Source organism: Cicer arietinum, chromosome 1 (genome assembly GCF_000331145.2).
Source record: "Cicer arietinum cultivar CDC Frontier isolate Library 1 chromosome 1, Cicar.CDCFrontier_v2.0, whole genome shotgun sequence".
In the NCBI taxonomy this organism is placed as follows: Eukaryota; Viridiplantae; Streptophyta; class Magnoliopsida; order Fabales; family Fabaceae; genus Cicer; species Cicer arietinum.
Window position 1 is genome coordinate 19,796,189 of NC_021160.2, and position 20,308 is coordinate 19,816,496.

The 20,308-nt window shown below is 30.8% G+C and overlaps 2 protein-coding genes across 6 annotated transcripts in view; both read left to right on the top strand.

Moving 5' to 3' along the window:
- The window catches only part of LOC140920946 (uncharacterized), a 95,309-nt gene that overhangs the window by 41,150 nt on the left and 33,851 nt on the right, over positions 1-20,308 (top strand). The window lies entirely within an intron of this gene.
- On the top strand, positions 5,053-9,870 carry LOC140920243 (uncharacterized). 2 transcript variants are annotated; one of them, XR_012162968.1, is made up of 6 exons: positions 5,062-5,743; positions 6,803-7,859; positions 7,964-8,108; positions 8,206-8,490; positions 8,586-8,690; positions 8,793-9,870. XR_012162968.1 is itself a non-coding variant. In XM_073368221.1 (5 exons), the coding sequence occupies exons 3-5, from the start codon at positions 8,278-8,280 to the stop codon at positions 8,820-8,822; spliced, it is 348 nt and encodes a 115-aa protein (XP_073224322.1). In that variant the 5' UTR covers positions 5,053-7,859; positions 7,964-8,108; positions 8,206-8,277; the 3' UTR covers positions 8,823-9,870. The 2 variants fall into 2 exon arrangements, 1 of the variants encoding a protein (XP_073224322.1); XM_073368221.1 differs by having other exon boundaries at positions 5,053-7,859.

Here is a 20,308-nt window from a genome sequence, read left to right on the forward strand (position 1 = left end):
TTATTTTTTACAAAAAACTAACCTTTTAAAAATTGACATTTCGAACTTGAATTTCCTAAAATTTTATCGTAATTTAAAATTTTTATTTATCTATTTTTATGAATTATATTAGTTATATATATATATATATTACTTTTGTTATTTCAACAAAAATTGAAATAATTATTTTTTACAAAAAACTAACCTTTTAAAAATTGACATTTCGAACTTGAATTTCCTAAAATTTTATCGTAATTTAAAATTTTTATTTATCTATTTTTATGAATTATATTAATTATATATATATATATATTACTTTTGTTATTTCAATAAAAATTAAAATATTTTTTTAACAAAAAAATTATTTTATAAATGTCCATTTGGATTTATTAAATTTTTTTCATAATTTAAATGTCTATTTATTTATTTTTTATGTATTTTTATTAATTAAAATAATTAAATTATATATATGGAGTAACGAAAAAAAATTGAATTTTTTTTTTTTAAAAAAAAAAAAGCAGTTGGAAGTCGCCATTTGGGAGTAGGCCTTCCTTAAGGAAGTCGCCATTCCAAATGGCGACTTGTAAGTGAAAAAAATTTTGAAAAAAAAAAGGGCATTTTGGTGTTTTAATTTGGAAAGAGGGCATTTTGGTGTTTTTTTTTTCAGAAAGGGGGCACTGAAAAAAAATTGCCTCAATTTGATTGAATTTATGAAAATAGTTAAATTTTATTTTATAAGAAAAGGATATTTGTATTAAAAAAAATTAAAAAATGAATAATTATTAATTGTGACAAGTTTGTGAAAACCGAATTATATTATATAGGTACGTAGGATAATTGAGTTTTGATATGTGTTCATAGATCAATTCTTAGCAGACAATGACATTGATGTTAATAGATATATTAATTAATATAAATAATATGTGGAGGTCGTTGTGTTATTATTATCGAAATGTACGAGTCTAATATGTAAAGTTAACATGTTATATGTACATATTTTCTTGTTACATGAGTCATGTAGATTGGTATGTGTAGACATACATCATGTAAATTGATATCCATAACGTATATTGATACGTATAGAGTCTATATACATCACGTAGATTGATATGTATATAAAAATTAAAATTTATTTAACTAACTTTTTAATTATTAAAATTATATATTTTTTTATTACGGACTCAAATTTGAATAAACCACTAATACAACTTTAAAGTTTTTATTTTTAAAAAATCTCTAAATTTTAAAAAACCTCTAAATTTTAAAAAACCTCTAATACAATTTTTATTTATTAGGGATTCAATTTTTTTTAAATGATGTGTCAACGAATATAATCTAGCGTCGGATGTTTTATTTGGCCGATGCTATGTATTAGTTTTGACCGTTTTAACCTAAATCCGACATCAACGCTAATCAAACGCTAAATCAATGTTAGCATCGACTATTGACCGACGTTAAAATCCATTTTTCTTATAGTGTTTCATACGTACTTCCTCTAAAAAAAAATTCATACATACATAACAAAATAATAAACCAAAACATAAAACATGTTTGGTTCTTGTAAGTTCGTAATTGAGAATTTGTCTTTTGGATATCCATACCGTCATATCACTCTTTTTAACTTAACGTAAAAGTATCATAGTTATTGTTTGGTTCTTGTAATGTATGTTAGAAATGATATCTCACCTGATATCTTAAAATTATCGTATACCGCTTGCTATTTAATACAATTATTTATAAAATATTTTGAAAATGTGTGTTTGTTTTTGTTACAGATGTAACAATTTTTTATTTTCAAATTTATATAATATATTTTGAAATAATATTATTTTTTATTAAAATATTTTTGATGATTTGAAGTTTTCACATTTTTCAATTCAAATGCAAATTTAGAAACTTGTTTTTCCAACATGACATTTTTATTTTCTAGAAAAATACATTTCCACAGTGATAAAACATTGTCCTACTTATAATGTGATTTTCTAAATTTAAAATAATTGTTTTAAGATTCGAAATTTTAGTCATATTTTTAGATTTCTCTTGAAATTTCTAAAGGCATCCTACAATTCACATAAATAAATAAAAGATAGAATTCATCGGTATTTGCTATTTGAATTTTATCACAAGATTAATATTGACGACTTTTCTCTTGATTAATCCTTTTCATCTTTAACTCTTTGAAACTTATTGATAGTACTTGTACATGTATAATCTCTTGACTTATATTTAAATTATATGTTAACACAACTAAACAACTCGTTGATTAGATCTTCAATGGAAAACTTTTTGTCTAAGGTCATTAAACTTTGTAAGAAAAAAAAAAATTACTTTTTAAATTTTTTTACAGCTTTACAATAAATTAATCCAAATGAAAGATATCAATTTATCAAAAGTAAAGTTATTTGAATTAAATTGTGAAAATTGCTAGAATTAGTTAATGATACACAAATGATTGAAAAATAAACATAACATAAATTTCATTTAAGAATCTAATTCACAATTGTTGAGATTGATTAAAAATAGATTTCTTGTTCAACATTTCAAAATATGAAATTAATTCAAAACAGAATTTCAATGCTGCAATTCTTTCTATCATACTCAGAAACAAAAAACTTAATTTTTTCACCACCAAACTCCAAAAATCAAATCGGTAAAGAAAGTAAATAAAAAATTAAATTCGAGAAGGAATAAAGAAAAATACAATTATTTATATTAGTTCATCTTCTTAGTCATTACATTACATGTAGAATACATTCAATCCTCGTCCATAAAATAAGAATTTCTTCCTTTAGTAATTATAAATTAGAACGTTTACAAGTCCTGTAGTTGTTACAAACTCTTGAACCATCTTGATAGACCCTTTCAACCTCATCCTGTTCATGCTTGAACACCTATATATCTAGGTCAATGAGCCCACGTATATTGTTATCCTTCTGTTAGCATTTAACATAGGCGTATAATTCAAGTCACTTACACAATTTAACATTATTAATTAAACAATTAAGTTAATTAAAATATATGTACCATAATTCATGTCATACAACATCCAGTAAATGTCAAATATTTTTAATGGATAAAACATACTATTTAATAATAATAATAATAATAATAATAATTAATAATAATAATAATTAATAATAGGCTAAATTACATATGTGGTCCTTTAAATTAATTTCAGTTAACGTTTTAGTCCTTTATTTTTTCCCTTGATTTGGTCCTTTATTTTAATTTTAAGTGACAATTTGATATGTTATGTTTTAAAATGTCAACAATATTATCTTTTTTTTTTTACAAAAATTCAAAAAAATTCAAACAAAACCCATAAAATTAATAATCATCTTCAATATAATGCAAATTTCATCAAATCCATTACTCAAATATTCAAATAAACTCATATTTTCATCTCCAACAACATCAAATAAAGAATGAAAATATGAGTTTATTTAAATATTTAAGTTATGAATTTGATTAAATTTGCATTTTATTGAAGATGATAATGAATTTTATGGGTTTTGTTTGAAAATTTTGATGATTTTTTTTTGAATTTTTGTAAAAACATGGACAACATTGTTGACATTTTAAAACATAAAAATATCAAATTGTCACTTAAAGTTAAAATAAAAGACCAACTAAAAAAAAAATAAAATACTAAAACGTTAACTGAAATTAAGTTAAGGGACCGCAGATGTAATTTAACCTTAATAATAATAACAAAGAATTATTGTTGTTTTTTTGTTTTACTGACGATGAGTCATATAAATGACTTGTCTATTGACACGACTAGTTTCTATTACTTATGTAATCAATTACTCAAAGTAACAATAATTATCATCTTTTTATAATTTAAATATAGGTGGTTAAAATATTTTTTATACATTTTGAGAGTGTGATAAGAGTTGTCACGACTTTCACTCTTTTTATCGAAGTAAAATGTTTTTTAATTCCACAAGTCTTAGTAGCTGAAAAACAACAGATTAGGTGAGCCGAATATTATCCAAATTAGGAATAGTAGAGGCGAACATGAAGCTAGTAGGTGGTAGTCAAAGGAGAAAACATTGAGTATTTCTCACTCACAACAACTATTATTTGATTTTTGTAAATAAAATATAGTTATATTGATGTGGACTAATAATTTGATTCAATAGCAACTAAATTTCCTTATTTGGTGGAAAAAAAAAAGTGAGATGGAAATGGTGGATAATATTTTATGGTCCATGATTAGGAAAGACAAAATAACTCACACATAAAATAGTTTGAGTCCAATCAGTGTGAGAGTTCAACCTAAATAAGGATAACTAGTGAGTTTATTTAAATATTTAAGTTATGAATTTGATTAAATTTGCATTTTATTGAAGATGATAATGAATTTTATGGGTTTTGTTTGAAAATTTTGATGATTTTTTTTTGAATTTTTGTAAAAACATGGACAACATTGTTGACATTTTAAAACATAAAAATATCAAATTGTCACTTAAAGTTAAAATAAAAGACCAACTAAAAAAAAAATAAAATACTAAAACGTTAACTGAAATTAAGTTAAGGGACCGCAGATGTAATTTAACCTTAATAATAATAACAAAGAATTATTGTTGTTTTTTTGTTTTACTGACGATGAGTCATATAAATGACTTGTCTATTGACACGACTAGTTTCTATTACTTATGTAATCAATTACTCAAAGTAACAATAATTATCATCTTTTTATAATTTAAATATAGGTGGTTAAAATATTTTTTATACATTTTGAGAGTGTGATAAGAGTTGTCACGACTTTCACTCTTTTTATCGAAGTAAAATGTTTTTTAATTCCACAAGTCTTAGTAGCTGAAAAACAACAGATTAGGTGAGCCGAATATTATCCAAATTAGGAATAGTAGAGGCGAACATGAAGCTAGTAGGTGGTAGTCAAAGGAGAAAACATTGAGTATTTCTCACTCACAACAACTATTATTTGATTTTTGTAAATAAAATATAGTTATATTGATGTGGACTAATAATTTGATTCAATAGCAACTAAATTTCCTTATTTGGTGGAAAAAAAAAAGTGAGATGGAAATGGTGGATAATATTTTATGGTCCATGATTAGGAAAGACAAAATAACTCACACATAAAATAGTTTGAGTCCAATCAGTGTGAGAGTTCAACCTAAATAAGGATAACTAGTGATCTCAGACACGATCACATGAAAATAGTTGATTGGAGTGGTTAAGACACAATCATAAGTTGACCAAGAGTTATGGCTGATAGGATTTATATCTCAGTATAAAATCTATAAATACATGTTGTAGTCATCATTTATAATATCTCAGGATTACGTTTGGCATATGCATTTACGTTCTAGAAAATGTATCAACGGTATGAATCCTCTATCATTGTCGTAGAAAATGGATCCTCCAAGACTTAATGATCCACAACAAACTTTGGGAATGTCTGTCAGCAGTTCTCCTCCCACGAAATCAACTTCATCACCATGATTGATCCCCTTGAACAACCAATAATAATGACTATGTAATTCATCGGTCAACAAATATATATGGACATACATGACATCATGTATCAAGTATCTCAACAATTGGTTGATATTGTCAAGCCTATTGTCCATAATAAGGTCAAGCAAGCTTGAGAAATGGAGGCCAAGAGAAATTCAAACACTTTGTCCATCTCAACCTTTTCGAGTACCATGGCTAGGTATGCAATATCCTTAAAATTCATCCGATCAATTATATGGTACGACCTTCCCATGTGCATCTTAACTCTACTCAGGTACCATATTTGTAAATTCCCATCTTAGTCTTTTTGTTACTACTATCCCTAAGTGAAATAGTTGGGGAGCGATACATTTAACAAAGTCAACCTTCAATTTTGAGAGGTGCATTTGACTAGAATGCCACCTGAGGCAATAGGGTAGGTTGACATGCATACCACAAATCTCACCCACGAGTGTTGGGATGGAGGCCTACAAATACACCTACACCGAAGGACAAATCTTAATCCCAGTAACAGTTGGCAAAACGGACTACTCGGAATGTAACTGGTTAGCCCATGACAGGCTCAAGGTTTTTCAAACTATGTTAAAAAGCTTAGGGTAAAAAACAAGCCCATAGCCCAACCATTTGCGGGCTACTAGTTTTTGGGGTCAGCATAGATTATACAAATTTTTATTTTGTCCTTCATCCTAATTCTCTTAATTTACCAACAACGCTTAATATTCTCACATGTATCCATATAGCCTCACACTCACACTTTGAAAACTAAACAACATCCTCTGAAACTAAACTAACTTACTCCAACTCAACATTCTCAACTAAACTAAACTATTGGATTTGGGTAGTTCGTTCTTGTGAAATATTTTCTAGAATGATGACTTCCTACTTATCTTCATTTTCATCACTATCACTATCATATTCTACAAAAAATAAATTGACTATATTATAAATTATAAGCAGAGACAAACCTACCTATGTTTGAAAGGGGTTGTCACCGAAATTGGCTAAATTGTTTGCTTGCAACTTTTAGTTTCTTTAGATTTGTTGGTTAGCTTCTTTTCTCTCACTATCAGCTCACAATTTGTTTTCTTTGATAAAGCTATTACATTAATCTTTCATAATTATTTATTATGTGCAATAAACAAATAATTTGTAAGATCACTTGATGTATTATTCTATTTTGACGTATCATTATTTTAAAGAGGGATATAGTTATTTTGTGAGGCACTGAGTTGTTGTGGGAAGAGGTAGAGGGTTGTTCATTCTATTTCTCTTTTCTGTTGTTAAATGTACCATTCTATTTTTGATACCACATTTTTTTTATACATTTTTCAAGAGAGGGTAATAATCGTTGAAGATTTCAAGCTTCTTGGTTTTATGTACTTTCATATTTGTTGGAGTACTCGCCTAAGAATGATGCCATCTATTGCTTACCATGCTATCTTTTTTCAAGAAGGAACTAGGACGTGCAAATGTATTTATAGTTTATGGATTTAACAAATGGAAGAAGGTCAACAATGGAGTAAATTGTCCTTTACTTAGGACATGTGGGAAAAATTATAATTCATCACATAGAATGGTTGTAAAGTGTTGTGAAGATAACAAAAATCTATCTCGGCATATTCAAATGTTATTTGGAAAACAAGTAACAAAAGAAGTAGAAAACAGTTGGGAAATGATGAAAGTGTTGTCTCAAAAAACAGGGGCCATTTTATTATGTTATTAAAGTTGTTAGCAACCTATAATGACTAAGTTGTTAGTGTTGTGCTAGAAAATGCTCTACAAAAAGCCACACTTCTCCTAAACCTCAAAAGGAGATATTGCAATTCTTAAACCTCAAAAGGAGATATTGCAATTCTTTTTCTAGCAAAGTACGAAGTGCTATAACGAAAGAAATTGGTGATGCCAAATTTATTTTTTTAGTTGATGAAATTCGAGATGAGTCAAAGAAGAATAAAATGGCTATAATTTTGAGATTTGTCAATGAAGATAGCACATGTAATAGATACCATGACATCAACTCTTAAAAAAGATGTATGCTCAATCATTTCCCGTCATGATCTTCATGTTGAAAATATTTGAGGACAAGGTTATGATGGTGACAGTAATATTTCGCCAAGAATGTCCTTATGCTTATTATGTTTATTGTATGGCTCGTAGCAAATGGCACTGGTTATATCATCTAGAGAAGTTAAGCAAGTTCTAAAGATGTATGCTAAACCACGTGTTGTTAATGACCCATCTCTCATGCCGATGTCGACGATTGGTACTAGTGGTAGAGCTATTCCTCTATATCCTGAGGTCCCTATAGAGCCTTATACCATAGACGAAATAATGGAACCCGGATGTGTTGATTGCTACAACCGCATTGTCATCATTCCAAAAGGATATGAGTATGTAAACTATTTTAAATTATGATTGTTAAATATTTCATTATTGCATGTTACATTATTTTATTAATTCATTTTTATATTTAATTTGCATGTAAACTTTGAAGATATCTTCCTTTTAAATCATCTGCAAAGGCAATTGCTGAAGTCATACAAGAGAAATATAAAAAACCATGGTTGTCTTGGGGTTAGATAAAAGAGGATAAGACACCTCAATTTCGCGAAGTTGATAAATTTTTACATTGTTTCAAAGTAAGTGATTAGATTAATTTATTTAATTACTAATTATACATTTGATTGCTTAATTGAATTATATTTTTAATATTTTTTAAATTTAAACAAACAACAGACTAAATGTACTTGGAAAAGAGAGCATGATGCTGCAGTTTTGGCTTCTTTTGACCATCGTTTTTCTAAGTGTATGTCATCTATGTTGGCGTACGCACGTAATAAGGGCGAGGAAAAACGCCCGAATTGGATTGGTGAAAATGTTTGGAGTGCGTTGTGGAGGAAATGGAACACAGATGCTTACAAACAGAAGAGAGAAAAAACAAAGATTAATACAGCATCTGAGAGGGGTACCAATACTCATAAGGGAGGTTCCATGTCTGCTGGAGAAATTAAATATTATATGGTAATTATTATTTATAATATATATCTATTAATTTATATTCAATTAATCATCACATTTCACCAACTTATAAACTTGACATTAATTTAATATTTTAGGAAAAGCAACTTGGAAGGGAGGTCACTCAGGCAGAGATACATCGTTATCTTCATGTTAATCCTGAAACAAATGAGTATACTAATGAATTATCAAAAATGATTCAGGTAATTATTATATATTAATTATTATATATTAATTAGTCCTCTAATAAATTATTATATATTAATTAACTATTTTAATTTTTAATTTTGTTATTTTTTATATAGGAACAACTTCAACAAGTCATGAAAGAATGAGATGATCATCAAGCTACTCTTCCTCCTGCTCAGCGAGCTGATCCAGTGCAGCGGAAACAATATGAGACCGCAAGTTTTATGAACATCAGTGGTGGCAAGTACAAAGGGCGTGTGCTGGGTGCCAGTAGTTTATCATCAACATTTGTGAAAGGTCCAATAGGCTATATTCAGACGGAGACGTCTTCTTCTTATGCTAGTACGGATCGATGTCATCGTTAATCGATAGATAAAGATCTTGACCAGTTAAAGGAGCAATGGGCAAGTGAGCAAGAAGAAAAAACACATCAGCTGATACAAGCAACAATTGATAAATTGAATGAGGAATGGAAACAAAAGTTTCAAGAGCAGCAACAGTAGTTTCAACAACAACAACAATTTCAAAAACATCAATTTTCATTTCCTCCTGCTTTTCATCAGCAGTTCCCGCCTCGACCTCAATACTTGCATCAACAACCACTATTCCAACAGCAACAAAATTACTCTCAATACTCCCAACAGCAGCAACCGCCTCCATATTTCCAACAGCAACACCAGGATCCTCTGAACTCTGCCTTCCAGTAACAACAACAGCCAATGTTTCAGCAACAACAATATTTTCATAATTATCAGTATGTTCCGTCATCTTCACATCAACTTCCTCAACCTCAACCAGATCAAACTGCATACCGACCAACTATGGCAACAGTTGGCTTGATTAAACCAGATTTAAATCAACCTCAACCACCTATGGCTCCTCCTTCGACTAGTCGTGGTGTAATTGAAGATGAAATCCAATTTCAAACCATGATGTCTCCTCCAACACAAATTAATAAAAATTTACAGGGACTTCTGTCGTCGGGTAACATTGCAGGAAATAATGATGGTGGAAGTGGAGCTGATCAAAGGAATTATTATGAGGATTGATATGTATTTGAAGAATTTCATAATTTTATTTTTGGTTTGTATGAACGCATATTTATCTTGTCCTAGTTAATTATTGTGTGTTTAATTATTGGTTTGTAAGACATTATTTATTAATTTGGGAATGTTTTATTTGGTTTGGTAGTAATTACTTTAATTATTATTAATATTATATTTTTATATATAATAGTTATTTTAATTTTTAAATTTAAATTTAATTTTTATTTAAATTTAATTTTAATTAATCTTTAATTATAATTATAATTTAAATATTATATTTTAAATTTAATTTAAATGATAATTAAATTGTAATATTATATTTTTAATTGAATTTTTTTATTTATATTGATATTAGTTTATTATATATAACATATTAAATTTAAATTTAAATATTATATTTTAAATTTAATTTAAATCTTAATTTAATTATAATATTGAAATTTTAATTTAAATTTTAAATTTATATTCATATTAATTTATTATATATAATATTATTATAAAGTATTAATTTCAAATTTAAAAAATTAATTTTTTAATATAGTTAATATTTTGTGGCAGCCTAAACCCTCACAAAATATTTATTTTTTAATCTGGAACATCATTTGTGGCGGTCTAAATCCTCACAAAGGGAAGCATTTGTAGCGGCCTAGTCCCTCACAAAGGCTTAACTTTTTAAAATCAGCTTGTCTTTTGTGGCAGCATATGCCCACACAAAGTGAGGCATTTGTGGCGGCCTATGCCCTCACAAAGACAGGCGTTTGTGACAGCATTTGTCCTCACAAAGGACAACGTAAATTTCACACTTGGTGGCCGTTTTGGCCGCCACAAAGGTTTGTGACCACCTTATTTGTGGCTGCCTAAGGCCGCCACAAATGCCCCCTTTGTGGCTGTTTTTTCCCCTTTATGAGGGCTTTTGGCCCTCACAAAATACATGTTTTTTTGTTGTGGATGCTGTATTCGAATACGACATTGCAGTTTTGTTAAAAACTTTATTTGTCAACTTGTTTATACATGTTTGACATATGAAAAACCTTTCAATGAGTATGCTAAGATGAAAGGTTATTTTGTGCATTTAAAATTTAAATGTTAAGTGATATTTGTTAATTTTGTTTGGTGACCTTTACAATTATTGTGGAAATTTGGGCTTCGCCCTCAGATTAGAACCAGGATCTTCCTACCGAGTAGTACCCTAGAGATGGACACGTAGTTAGATATACCTGACCGATGCTATGTCAGAAGGATCTTGCGGGGCGCGTGGAGATCACTCGGGTTGTATAAATTTTTTGAAGCATGATCAGATTAGATGGTTGTATAGGGGATAGATTTCTTTCTTTCGTGGATGTATTTATTTTAATTTGGAAGATTGTACCTATACCTCATATTGTCAGCTAGAATTTTATTATGATGGGTCCATGTACCACTTTTGATGTGACGTAGGGGAGTTCAAATTCTTTGGGCAGTGCTTTTGTACAGGTGTCTGCCGAGAATATTCCAGGGGTACGAGCTATGTCTGATAGGTCTCATAGCCCCGATGTATTTTGGTGTTTGAATACTTTAGATTTCTGTTTCAAAAACTATTTCTGCTGCTTGTAATTATTGTTGACTTTTGTTGTTTTGTTACGACTTAAACATTTATCCAAAAGTATTTCTTTCTTGATAATTGAATTTCTTTGTTTTTATGAATTTGTTTTTCTTGAAAAAAATTTACACTAGCGTTATTAAAAATTGGGGTGTTACAATTGTGGTATTAGAGCATTGATTTGAATTTCTTTGGGGTTGAAGAGCTTTTGGTTATAGATTGTAGGTCAACCTGTAGGTTGGGAGTCGTTATTTGATCATGTGTCGGGGTAATTGGTCTGAGTTGTCAGATCTGGTGTAGTTAATATGTCTTGATGTAGTCGAAAGTTATTTTTGGAATTATTCTAAGTGGTATTAAGATTTCTTCTTGATATTGGGTTTGAGGAAACAATGCCTCCAAGAAGGAATGACGCTGCAAGAGTGAACGTCAATAGGGATGATCAAATGGTTGAAGCTATGAATAACATGAATGTTTCTGTTGTTGCACAAACAGCTGCAAAGACTCTGCGAGATCTGGAGAAGAAGGAAAGAGAGATATGTGCTGTTGCGTCAAGGGGATTGAGAGATTTTCGTCGTTACCATCCTCCAAAGTTCAAGGGTGATGAGAACTCAAAAATAGCTGATAAGTGGATTCAAAAAGTGGAAAAGATCTTCGAAAGGATGAATTGTCAGGTAGGGTTGAAGCGAATCATGACGACATGGGATTTATGAAGTGGTTCCAAGGACATAGATGTTATGTTGTTGGTGGTAACTCGAAAATGATGAGTATGGATGGATTAATCTTAGACGGATAAGCGATTTCATGTAAGGATCTAATGGAGAGCTTTTTAAGAAGAGTATTAGATGTTTGTCTGGTAGATTTCAGGATGAGACTGGATGAAGTTTGATAACTGTCAACGAGGTTTGAACACCCTGAAATTATTGAGAAGCTAGGGATTCCATTTGGAATAGCATTTGATGCTTAGGTATCAACAAAAGAGGCTTGTATCGAAGTTAAAGGAGCGCTATTATAGTTCAGTTAAGATAGTCTAAGCCACAATCATGGTTGTTGGCTACTTATTGATAGTAAACAAAATCATGTAGAATGGAACGAACGAGTCTTACCGACTATGAAAGCGCGTAAGGTTATTAAATATCTATGAAAAAGGATAGACAACACTTTCTTCACGGAAGCATCACGAAGCAAGTTCTATCATGTATGTTGAGTTGAATGCAAACCTGATGCGATTATTACTCTTACTTTAAGTTTCGTAGGACTGGCAGGGTACTATAGGAGGTTTATTGAAGGTTTTGCTAAGATTGTAGCTCCATTGACATAACTTACTAGAAAGGATCAACCATTCGCATGGACGGAGAAATGTGAGGAAAATTTTCAGTTACTAAAGAGAAAGTTGACCACCTCACTAGTATTGGTATTACTGTAATCAGAAGAACCATATGAAGTTTATTGTGATGCGTCTCACCAAGGTTTGGGATGTGTTCTGATGCAACACAAGAAAGATGTAGCTTACGCCTCAAGGCAACTAAAGATTCATGAAAGAAACTATCCTACTCATGACTTGGAGCTTGTTGTTGTAGTTTTTGCATTGAAGATCTGGAGGCACTATTTATATGGATGCACGTTCACAGTGTTCAGTGACCATAAAAGTTTGAAATATTTGTTTGATCAGAAGGAGTTGAACATGCGTCAGAGATGATGGATGGAGACTCTCAAGGATTTTGATTTCACACTGTAGTACCAGCCTGGGAAGGCCAATGTAGTGGCTGATGCGTTGAGTAGAAGAAGTGTGTCAGTATCTTCAACAGTGATGGCTAGACAACTAGAGTTGTGGGAAGCTTTTAGAGACCTACACTTGAACGTAGAGTTTGCACCGAGAATTTTGAAATTCGGAATGATTAAGATTTCGAGTGGACTACTTGAAGACATTGCAAATTCTCAAGATGACATCTTAATTCAAGAGAAGAGGAACCTAATAGTGCAAGGGAAGACAACTGAGTTTAAGATTGGACCAGATAATATTTTGAGATGTAATGGTAGGATTTGTGTACCAGAAATTGCAGAGATGACGAAAACAATTTTGGAAGAGGCTCATAAGAGTAAATTGAGTATTCCTCCTGGAGCAACAAAGATGTATCAGAATTTGAGGCAGAATTATTGGTGGCCAGGAATGAAGAGACATGTAGCGGAGTATGTATCAACTTGTTAGAAAGCGAAGGTGGAACATCAGCGACTTGCTGGAATGTTGCAACCTTTAGATATACCGAAATGGAAATGAGACAACATTTCCATGGATTTTATAACTGGATTGCCAAAAACAAGGAGAAAGAATGATTCTATTTGGGTGATAGTGGATCGATTAACTAAATTTGCACACTTTTTACCAGTAAAGACCATTTATAAGGTAGATAAGTTAACTGAGATCTACATTGCTGAGATTGTGAGATTACACGGAGTACCGTCGAGTATTGTATCAGACCGTGACCCAAAGTTCACATCACATTTTTGGGGAGCATTGCATGAAGCGTTGGGAACAAAACTAAGATTTAGTTCAGCTTACCATCCACAAACGGCAGACAGACTGGGAGGACAAATCAGTCCTTGGAAGATCTATTGAGAGCATGTGTATTAGATGATATAGGAAGTTGGGATGATGTGCTTCCGTTGATTGAGTTTACCTACAACAATAGTTTCCATGCAAGTATTGGAATGGCACCATATGAGGCTTTATATGGGCGCAAGTGTCAAATGCCTTTGTGTTGGTATAAGGACGGTGAAAGTATGATTGTAGGACCGGAGATGGTACAACAGACTACTTATAAGGTAAAGATGATAAAGGAGAAAATAAGGATTTCACAAAATCGTCAGAAGAGTTATGCAGACAAGTGTCACAAACTTTTAGAATTCGAACAAGGTGACCATGTATTTCTAAGAGTCATGCCTACGACTGGAGTTGGTAGAGCCTTGAAATCGAAGAAATTGACTCCGAAATTCATTGGACCATATCATATTTCTACACGAATTGGATTTGTTGCTTATCGGATTGCATTGCCTCCGATACTATCCAATATTCATGACGTGTTTCATGTGTCGCAGTTAAGGAAATACCTTGCAGATCCGTCTCATGTGATCGATCCAGACACAATTCAACTGAAGGATAACTTGTCATTCGAAGTATTACCTGTAAGAATTGATGACAAGAAGATTAAGGGGTTGAGGAACAAGGATGTTTCGTTGGTCAAGGTGATTTGGAATCCAATTACTGGAGATGCGACTTGGGAACTGGAGAGCAAGATGAGAGAATAAGACCCGAAGTTGTTTGTCGACACGTAGTTTCGAGGACAAAACTAATTTTAGGGGAGTAGTAATGTTAGACCCATAGTTTTAAATTTTAATTTAAGTATTTTGGTATTGAACTCTGAGGCTTTTTAGCCAAGTTATTGATATTTTTTGAGTTTAATGCCAAAAAATATCTTTTTGATGCCCCGATTAAAATTATTCGTCGATAAATAAATTAGTTTAAGTACGGTGAATCTTTTATCGAAGAATAATTTATTTATGTTTCGAATAATTTATTGTCGAGCAGTGTTGTTAAAAATATCTCGGGTTGCTGAAAATTTTATCTATCAATTGAGTTGCGACGAAGTAAATATTTTTATCAAAATGGTTTAAGAAGTGATGGGAGGTGATGTGGAAATGATGATTTTTATAAATATCTAAAATATCTAGATATTTAGATATTGGTTTGGTTTTATTTATTTATATATATATATATATATATATATGTCTGAGAAGAAAGAAAATAAAAGAAAGGAAAAACAAAGGAAAAGGAAAAGGAAAGAAAAGAGAAAGGAAAGAAAACATAATCCTTCCTCTCCCTGCTGCCTCGCGAAACTCATTCTTCCTTCTTCTTCATTTGCTTCCTTTTTGCTTTCTTTTGCTTCAAGAAAAAAAAACCCAAGGCTTAGTGGGTGAGAAAGAATAAATTTCCAAGATCCTTTCTTCCTCCTTGATTCAAAAACGAAGAAAACGGTGTTAGGGGTTTTCAAAACCATAAAACACAAATCTCCACATTTCTTCTAGATCTAAGCTTTATTTCACGAAGAGATAGAAAGGAAAGTTGCTCATCTCCCCGCTACGGTGCTAGTGAACTAACTTTGGAAGCGACAACGCGAGCAAATATTTTATCGAAATTAATCGTGGTACCGTAATCGCTTGTTAAAATTACCGTTAAAGTAATGGCTCCTTCCAAATTTTTATCTTGCATATAGGATGCTATGTGTGTATTTGTGGAGTTGGAATTTGGGGAAATGGATGTGTGATTTTGTGGAAAAGGAATTTAATTCATTATGTGTGTTTTTGAGGAAATTAAATTTGATGTGTTTGAGGTGTGGTTTTGTGAAAATTCATTTGGCGTGATTTATGTTTGAAAGTGTAGTAATATTTGGGTGATTGATGATTGAGATTGGTGTGGTTTTTGTGGATTTTGAATTGATAGAATTTAATGTAAATTGTGGATTAAATTTGATGTGTGGTGGTGGGAAATATATACTTGAGTATGCTTTGTGTTGAATTTGAAAATCATTAGTGTTACATGAGTATTAAAAATGGGGAATTATTTAATATTTGCATTTACTTAATAATTATTGTGGAAAGAGTCAGAGTATGCTCATACATTTCATAGTACATGGTGACCGTGATGGGGCCATGGTGATAGTGGTGATCGTGATGGGCCACAAGATGATGCCATGTCATTTGTTGGTTCATCTTATCCTTACGGGGATTATTGCGTTATGCTGATCTGTGAGAGATTGCACTCTAGAATATGTTGATCTATGAGCGATTGCACTCAAAACAATGTAAGGTCTATGATAGGCGACACTTTAGTAAATCGTGCGGGCCTGTGATGGGTGGCACCTTGGTAATTAGTACAAGGTCTGTGATAGACGGTACAATTACGATTTACGCTCCTACGAGGAGGGTTTTGGTTTGGAAATTCTGGGATTCATGCATTTTGGCATATACACATTGCATTAGGGTGCTTGGCACGCGAATCATGTTTGATATACTGTGATGATTGTATATGTATGCTCAGTTGTGGTTGTGATTGTGCCCTAATTTGTAAGTGTGATTGTTTGGATTTGTGTGTAAGTGTGGATTGATTGCGAAACCATTTAAAAGTTGATTTCTGCATTTTTCTGATGTGTATTCGAATACAAGAAGGTTGTATTCGAATACAAATGTCCTGATTTGGCTACTAACTTCTGAAACAACACTGTATTCGACTACAAGAGTGTTGTATTCGAATACAGTTGTGCTGATTTTGCTACTGACTTGCAAAACAACATTGTACTCGAATACAAAGATGTTGTATTTGAATACGACAATGCAGTTTTGTTAAAAACTTCATTTTTCAACTTGTTTATACATGTTTGACATATGAAAACTCTTTAGTAACAATGTCGATTTACAAGAAAGGGGGGTTTGAATTGTAAATGCACCTTTTAAAAATTCCTGTTAAAACTTAAGAAAATAACTCAAGATTGATATTGGTTATGAAAACAGAAAATGGAGAACGTTCTTGGTTTTTGTAGTAAAACAGAGAACGTTCCTTGATTAGTTGAAAACAGAAAATCAGTTTATGTTTTATCTTAGTTAATTAATTCAATATGATAAATAAAGAGATAGGATAGAGAATACCACACAAAGATTTTATCATGGTTCACCCAACGTGGGTTACGTCCAGTCCTCACACTGTGAGATTTTCCACTAAGTGTTTAAAGTAAAGAGCTTTCCTGATCTTACAACACCTAGTCTAGATCAACCTTGATCTATTTCAACCTCTATTGCTTTCCACCCATAAAGCAATACCAGCACCTATCTAACCTTGATAGGATGTAATCTTAAAACAAACTATAAAGAATCTGAGATTTCTCAACTCTTGTTTGAGAATTGATTCTTTACAAAGGATATAATGATAATTGCGTAAACTAATAGATGAGTATGAACCAACAGCTGTTTCGCAGAAATCAGAATGTATGATTGTCTCTGTTTTGCAGAATTTCAAGTATGTATGTGATTGATTTATTGATTTCGAAACACTTGAATTTCTTGCGTTGAATATGGATATTGGCCTTCTATTTATAGGCTGTAGAGGCACTGAATGAAGGTACAAGAGCTGTTGGAGAAGCTCTGCTTTTTGACTGAAACATTATTTTCAGAATAAAAATAATCCTTCTTTGAAATAGCTTTTTGACTTTATTGGTTTAGCATTTAAAGCAGTTATGTCCTTTTTAGAAAGTACTCTTGACGTTTCTTCATTGATCTTGGATGATACATTCTTTGTCTTGAGTCTTGAGTGTAGCTAGAGAATGTTGGAGATGAATTACAGACCAAATCAGAGAAGAAGCAGTGTTGTTGTTATTGTGCAGAAAACGGAGAATAATTAACGTTCTTGGTTTGTCAGTTTGAACTTTCTTGAGCTTCAATAATCATTCTGGAGTTCCCGTTTTAATCGTTCTAGATTTCCTTTGCAATTGTCTTGTCATATGTCAAGATTGATCGAACTTTCTTGACATTTGATTTTTGGAGTTTGCAAACTGTCATGACTTTTGTCTGACTTTGAGTCCTTTGATCTTTGAGACCAAATAGCCTTTTTGAGTTTGGATGAATCCTACTTGTTCCTTGCTATGTACTGATTAGATATGAATAATTTCCAGGGCAGACTCTTTGTTAAAGAGATATAAAAAGTTTGACCAATATGCTGTGATGGACAATTGTTGAAGCTGGAGATCATTCTCTGTTTTGATGCAGAATGATCTTGTTGCTATCTTTTCTGTTTTGCTTGATTCTGTTCTTAATTAAATCCACTCAAAAACACATGTTAAATTAACATAACATTTTAGAATCATAATTAACTTTTTTAATTAACCTTTATTTATTTTCATCAAAACTTTAAATATAGAGTTTGTCTCAACACGTCCTATCGAGTAGTACCCTAGAGATGGACACGTAGTTAGACATACCTGACCGGTGTTGTGTCAGAAGGATCTTGCAGGGCGTGTGGAGATCATCTGGGCTGTATAGTTTTTTTGAAGCATGATCAGATTAGTTGGTTGTATAGGGGATATATGTCTTTCTTTCGTGGATGTATTTATTTTAATTTGGAAGACTGTACCTATACCTCATATTGTTAGCTAGACTTTTATTATGATGGGTCCATGTACCATTTTTTATGTGATGTGGGGAGTTAAAATTCTTGGGACAGTGCTTTTGTACATGTGTCTGTCGAGAATACCCCAAGGGTATGAGCTATGTCTGATAAGTCTCATAGCCCCGGTGTATTTTGATGTTTGAATACTTTAGATTTCTGTTTCAAAAACTATTTCCGTTGCTTGTAAATATTGTTGACTTTTTTCGTTGTGTTACGACTTAAATATTTATCCAAAGGTATTTCTTTCTTGATAATTGAATTTCTTTGTTTTGATGAATTTGTTTTGTTTGAAAAAAAAAATATACTCGCGCTATTAAAAATCGGAATGTTACATTTACAATTAAGATCTTGAGAACAACAACTCTGGCCAAAACACAAAATCAAAGTTTTTGGTAAATACAAAATAATAACTCTTACAAAATTATAGGTTTAATCCTATCATCAAACATTAAAATTTTACATTTAAAAAATAACAAAAATAATTTTAGAAATTAAAATTAAATTACACAAATGTATATATATTTTTGTTACTTCATTTTTTGATGATTTTTTTTGAATTTTTTTGTTATTTTTTAAGTTTAGGATTAAATATGTTTTAGTTCTTATAAAATTTCAATATTTCAACTTTAGTTTGTATAAAAAAAATACAACTTTTTAATCCTTACAAAATTATCATGTATGCAGTTTAAGTCATATTGTTAAGTCAATATATATATTTGAATGAATTTTTACAAGCATATTTACATCAATATAAAAAGTTCTACAAAAAATAAGCTCAAAATTCGATTTCTAAGTCCATATTTTTGTTACTTCTATTTAGATTTTTTACATTTAAAAAATTCATATTTAATTTATCTCAAGTTAAGAAATTCTAAATTTTTTTGGATGAACTTTTTATAGTATTCTAAACATGCTTGCAAAAAATCATTCAACAATTTTGAAGTTAAAAGACAATTGAACATGTTTTACTTCAACAAGGACTAAAATTGCTTGTCAGATATTTTTATATGGACTAAAAGTTGTATTTTTTTTTAAAAAGACTAAAATTAAAATGTTATATTTATAGAGACTAAAAAAATATTTAATCCTTGAATATATTATTTTAATGTTTGATGAGATAGATTAATATTAATCTAGTTATATTTTGCTACATCAAATATGTTTAATGTTGTGTTATTTAAAAATATGCCACATTTATACTTTTGGGACAAAAAATAGGTTGAGACTAAAAATTTGATTTTGAAAAGGAATATTATTTTTGTGAACGTGATTAAACATTGAAACAAAACATACAATTAAACTTATCAAAATATATAAAAGACACATGTAAGTATATTTTTATTATACTGAATTGTAGTTTTGGTCCAACTTTTTATCAATTTTGCGAAAGTAGACCTTTTTCAAAATTAAATTTTTGGTCTTTCAAAACCAGTTATGGCATCGTAGATAGTTTTCTCCTATTGTTAATCCCTTGATCATTTTGGAAGATGGTATTGTTTTGGTGAGAACGTCTTCCAAATTTTTGTTGTATAACTTCAATAATGGCAGGCTGGATTTTTTGAACAAGCCAAAAAGAATTATATTACCAAGACATTTAGTCGTTGCACGAAATGTGCTAGAATTAGAGCCCAAAAAAGTGCAAAATAAACTAACTACAAAAGAGATAAACAACCTCCACCAAACTGCACCTTTACAACCCCCAAAGAAAAATTAAATCATATCCTACATCCCATACAAACTACTGAATGAGTCAACCATTGACTCAGTTTTACACCAAACTCTCATATCAAATTACAA